The 3,696-nt window shown below is 40.2% G+C and overlaps 2 protein-coding genes across 2 annotated transcripts; both read right to left on the bottom strand.

Annotated features, from left to right (window-relative positions):
• Positions 1–245: 245 nt before the first annotated feature.
• CSUI_004915 (uncharacterized protein) lies at positions 246–1,118 on the bottom strand. Its single transcript, XM_068065096.1, has one exon. The coding sequence runs from the start codon at positions 873–875 to the stop codon at positions 711–713; it is 165 nt and encodes a 54-aa protein (XP_067922928.1). The 5' UTR covers positions 876–1,118; the 3' UTR covers positions 246–710.
• Positions 1,119–1,231: 113 nt separating this feature from the next.
• Positions 1,232–3,078, bottom strand: CSUI_004914 (uncharacterized protein; the record flags this gene model as incomplete). The annotated part of the gene is made up of 2 exons (XM_068065095.1): positions 1,232–1,699; positions 2,621–3,078. Coding segments are annotated over 2 exons (558 nt in total), but the record flags the coding sequence as incomplete, so codon positions are not given.
• Positions 3,079–3,696: the final 618 nt, after the last annotated feature.

Below are 3,696 nucleotides of genomic sequence, written 5' to 3'. Positions count from 1 at the left end.
TTTCAAGTCGTGCCATCACACTCTTCTCTTGGTGTGCCCCTGTGTAGAAAGAAGAAAAGCATTAGCCCCATCTATTCATCCATACACTGGAAGGAAAAGAGGATTCAAAACGAAATGAAGCGAAAGCAGAAGGCAGCGACACACAGAGAGATAGAGAGAGAATTTCTTTTAAACCTCACTACGCTGCCTACCATCAAAATGGCTACTACTAGTACGACTAGTCTTGTCGTTCGACTCTTCTTTGTCTCGACTGCTACACGTACTATTTCTACTACTACTACTATTTCTCTCACTGGGACTAGAATTCTCCTCGAGGGTGATGTGTATGTAATTGCTACGTGTCTCTCTAAATTTCTATCTACCACCTATAAATATAGATAGATAGCTATGCACGCATGCATGCATCTGTTTCCTGTGTAATGTATAGATAGATAGCTGGGGTGGATCTATGCATGCAAATGTAGAACTCGAGGCGTTGATTATGATAGATAGAGATAGAGAGAGAGAAGTCTTATTCTCTCCATTGCACTACTAGGACCACTACTACTACTATTAGGACCACTACTACTCCTAGTATTACTGCTCTTATGACTTCTACTACTGTTGCCGTCATCACTATGAGTCCTCCACTCCTCTTACGCCTATGACTATGGTCTGTAAGAAACGAGGGAAACTCTGCCTTATTCTTCTTCTTCTTTTGATCCTCGTAGTCAAGAAAGAAAGGAACCTTCTAGTTGAAGAAGAAGAAAAAGAAGAGAGAGAGAGAAGCAAACTTGAAGAAAGTCGTCATTTACCACATACATGCAGCAGACAACCCGCACCATCCCTTTCACACATTCTCTCTCTCTCTCTATCATCCATACATAGACATACATACATATATACACGAATCTATATGTCTACATTTATACATGTATATACAGACACATGCATGTATGTAGGTTCGCATACGAAAGTAAGCAGCGATGAAAAGGGGGCAAGACTCCTCATTTTTCACTGCGTTTCAGGCGCAAGAGACTTTTAACAGTCAATCCAATGTGCCTGTTAATTGGATCTTCAATGGCTTCCACTAATCATATAGAGACCCACACTATCCATTCAATAAAGACATATCATACATACGCGTACATACATGACATATATATATATATAGATATATATATACAAATAAACACTCAGACATATACGTACATACGTATAGGTGCATACATGCACATATGCATACGAATGATACATCGATAGAGAGAGAGGCGTGTCCTCTGTCGAGAATTTGACGAAGAAGCAGAATAAGAAGAAGTAGAAGTGGAAGAAGAAGGAATAAATAGAAAGAAGAAAGAGCAAGTTGCGAGGTAGTCAATAGAATACTCGATCACTCTCTCTTTTCAATAGGAGGAGGAAACTTCATCCTAAATGAGAGATAAGCGCCGCTGCTTCAGGTGCAAATCCATCCAATCTTTTCTTCTTCTTCCTCTTCCTCTTCTTCTTCCTCTTCCTCTTCTTCTTGTTGTTGAAAGTATATGGAGAGACAGGAGAAGAAGAGAAAGAGGACAAGAGAGAGAGAAACGGAGAGAAGAGACGTGAACTGCAGCAGTGCGTGGATCAATCCTTTCGAGGGTGTAAGCCCGCATATCTTGCATGCAAATACCTACTCACTCTCTCAAGGCTTACGCTACCTCCTCCTCCTCCATCATTCACACCCCTAACGGATACACAAAAAGAAGAAGAAGAAAAGAAAAAGAAAGAAGAAGAAGACGATAAAGACGAAGAAGGAACGGAAGAAGAAAAGAAAAATGAAGAAGAAGAAGATACACACACGAAGAGGACGAGGATGAAGGAGAACAAGAGGAAGAAAGAAAGACAAACGGAGAAGAAGAAGAAGCAAAAGAGAAAAGATAAGAAAAAGTTGGAGAAGATGAAGAAGAAGAAGTAGAACAAGTCCCGAAGACGATAGAGACACAGAAGTCATAAAGACAGAAAGAAAGAAGTGAACGAGAAAAGAACTTCGCCACAGGGATGTATTTTGCATGCATATGCATTCGACTCGTTACTATTGCAACAGCACGAGCCGCCTTTCTCTTTATCTCTTGATCTGTCTTTGATCTATCTCTCATCCATCGCCTTTCTCTATCATCTGCCTGTATGTAGTTACACGCAGCTAGCACCCCTCCAAGCCTCCCTCCCTGTCGAGCTCTAGAGTGCGGAGTGAGGCTATGAACCACATGAAACGCACACGGACAGTCTCGCAGAATTACGGAGAAAGAAGGAAAGAAAGAAAAGATCTGAATGGAGAGAAGAACTGAAAGGTGGGATTAAAAAATGGAAAGGAAGGAAGAGAATGAATGACGTGTTGATGGAACTTCTCCACAAGACTAGAATAGACACATCAACAGACATCGAGGTGTATATACACTCCACTCATCTCCTTCAAAAGCCTCTCCCAATGTCTACTTTCTCTCTCTCTCTCAATATATATATATATACAAATATATGCATACGCTTGTGATAAATATGCATGTATGTGTATGTATGTATATGTCTACGTATGTATGTATGAATATGTAGGTGTGTCTCTCCCTCTTATGTGTGTGTTGGGGGGGGTTTGTATTTTATTTTTGCCTACTGCGTGATAGAGATAAAGTCTTCTGTCTGTGGCATATCACTCCATAGACCTCTTGAAGATGAAGAAAAGTCTTCTTCTCCCTCTTCTTCTTCTCCTCCTCTTTCTCTCATGTCGTTCCTTCTTCTTTTTCTTCTTTTTGTGTGGATCAGATCGTTAGCAGAGTCGCCAGAATGTCTTTCTTCTCTGTCACGTGTGAAGGGAGATGAAGAGGAAGAAAAAGAAGAAGAAGTCCCTTCACTTCTCTCCCACGTCTCTCTTCTCTCGAGACCACCCTTACTCGCAGCAGGCGAAGAAGAAGAAGAGGAGAAGTGGAAGTCTTTGTGGTCTATCTCTCTTTCATATCTTTCTCCTCTTTCTTCTTTCTTTCTTCTCTTCGCAACTACGGCAGGACTTGAAGAATGTAATGAAGAAGAAGTTGTGCTTGAATCAGGAAGGATCACGATATCGACTGAATAAGGAACTGCAGACATACAGACAAAGAAGGACACGAAAGGGGATAAAAGAGGAGGAGAAGAAGTAAGTTAAAGAAACAGAAAGATCATGAAAAAGAGAGGATGCGTCTTTCTCTCGGTTTGCAAGATGAAAAAGAAGAAGAAAAAGAAATAGATAGTTCAGGTCTGTCGAGGTGTCTGTAGGGAACTCCTGAGGTGTCTATACACTCCACAAAATCGACCACGTTGTGAAGGTGGGTAAGGTGGCTTTGCAGAAAAAGCGAAAGACTCGAGAAGACGACGACTGATCTCTTTCTTCTCTCACATTCTTCTCTCTTTTTCCTCGTCAATTAAGAAATCAAAAGAAAGAAAGAAGGAAAGAAAGCAAAAGCGAAAATTCGCAAGATTAAGAAAGATCAAAAGAAGAGAAAGATACGACTTAAAATTGAGCAAGGAAAAGCTTCTGATCGAACTACCTGTCAAACCTTAATCTTTCTCTAATCGATCTTTACTCTATCTATCTATCTATCTACCTATCTATCTATGCTAAATCTATCTATCCTAAATCTATCTATCTATCTATCTTTAATCTATCTATCTATCTATCCTAAATCTATCTATCTATCTATCTACCTATCTATCTAT

The sequence above is a fragment of the Cystoisospora suis genome (assembly GCF_002600585.1).
Source record: "Cystoisospora suis strain Wien I chromosome Unknown contig_2354, whole genome shotgun sequence".
Classification (NCBI taxonomy): domain Eukaryota; phylum Apicomplexa; class Conoidasida; order Eucoccidiorida; family Sarcocystidae; genus Cystoisospora; species Cystoisospora suis.
Note: the sequence above shows the minus strand (reverse complement) of the source record. Positions and strands in the feature narration are given on the sequence as shown.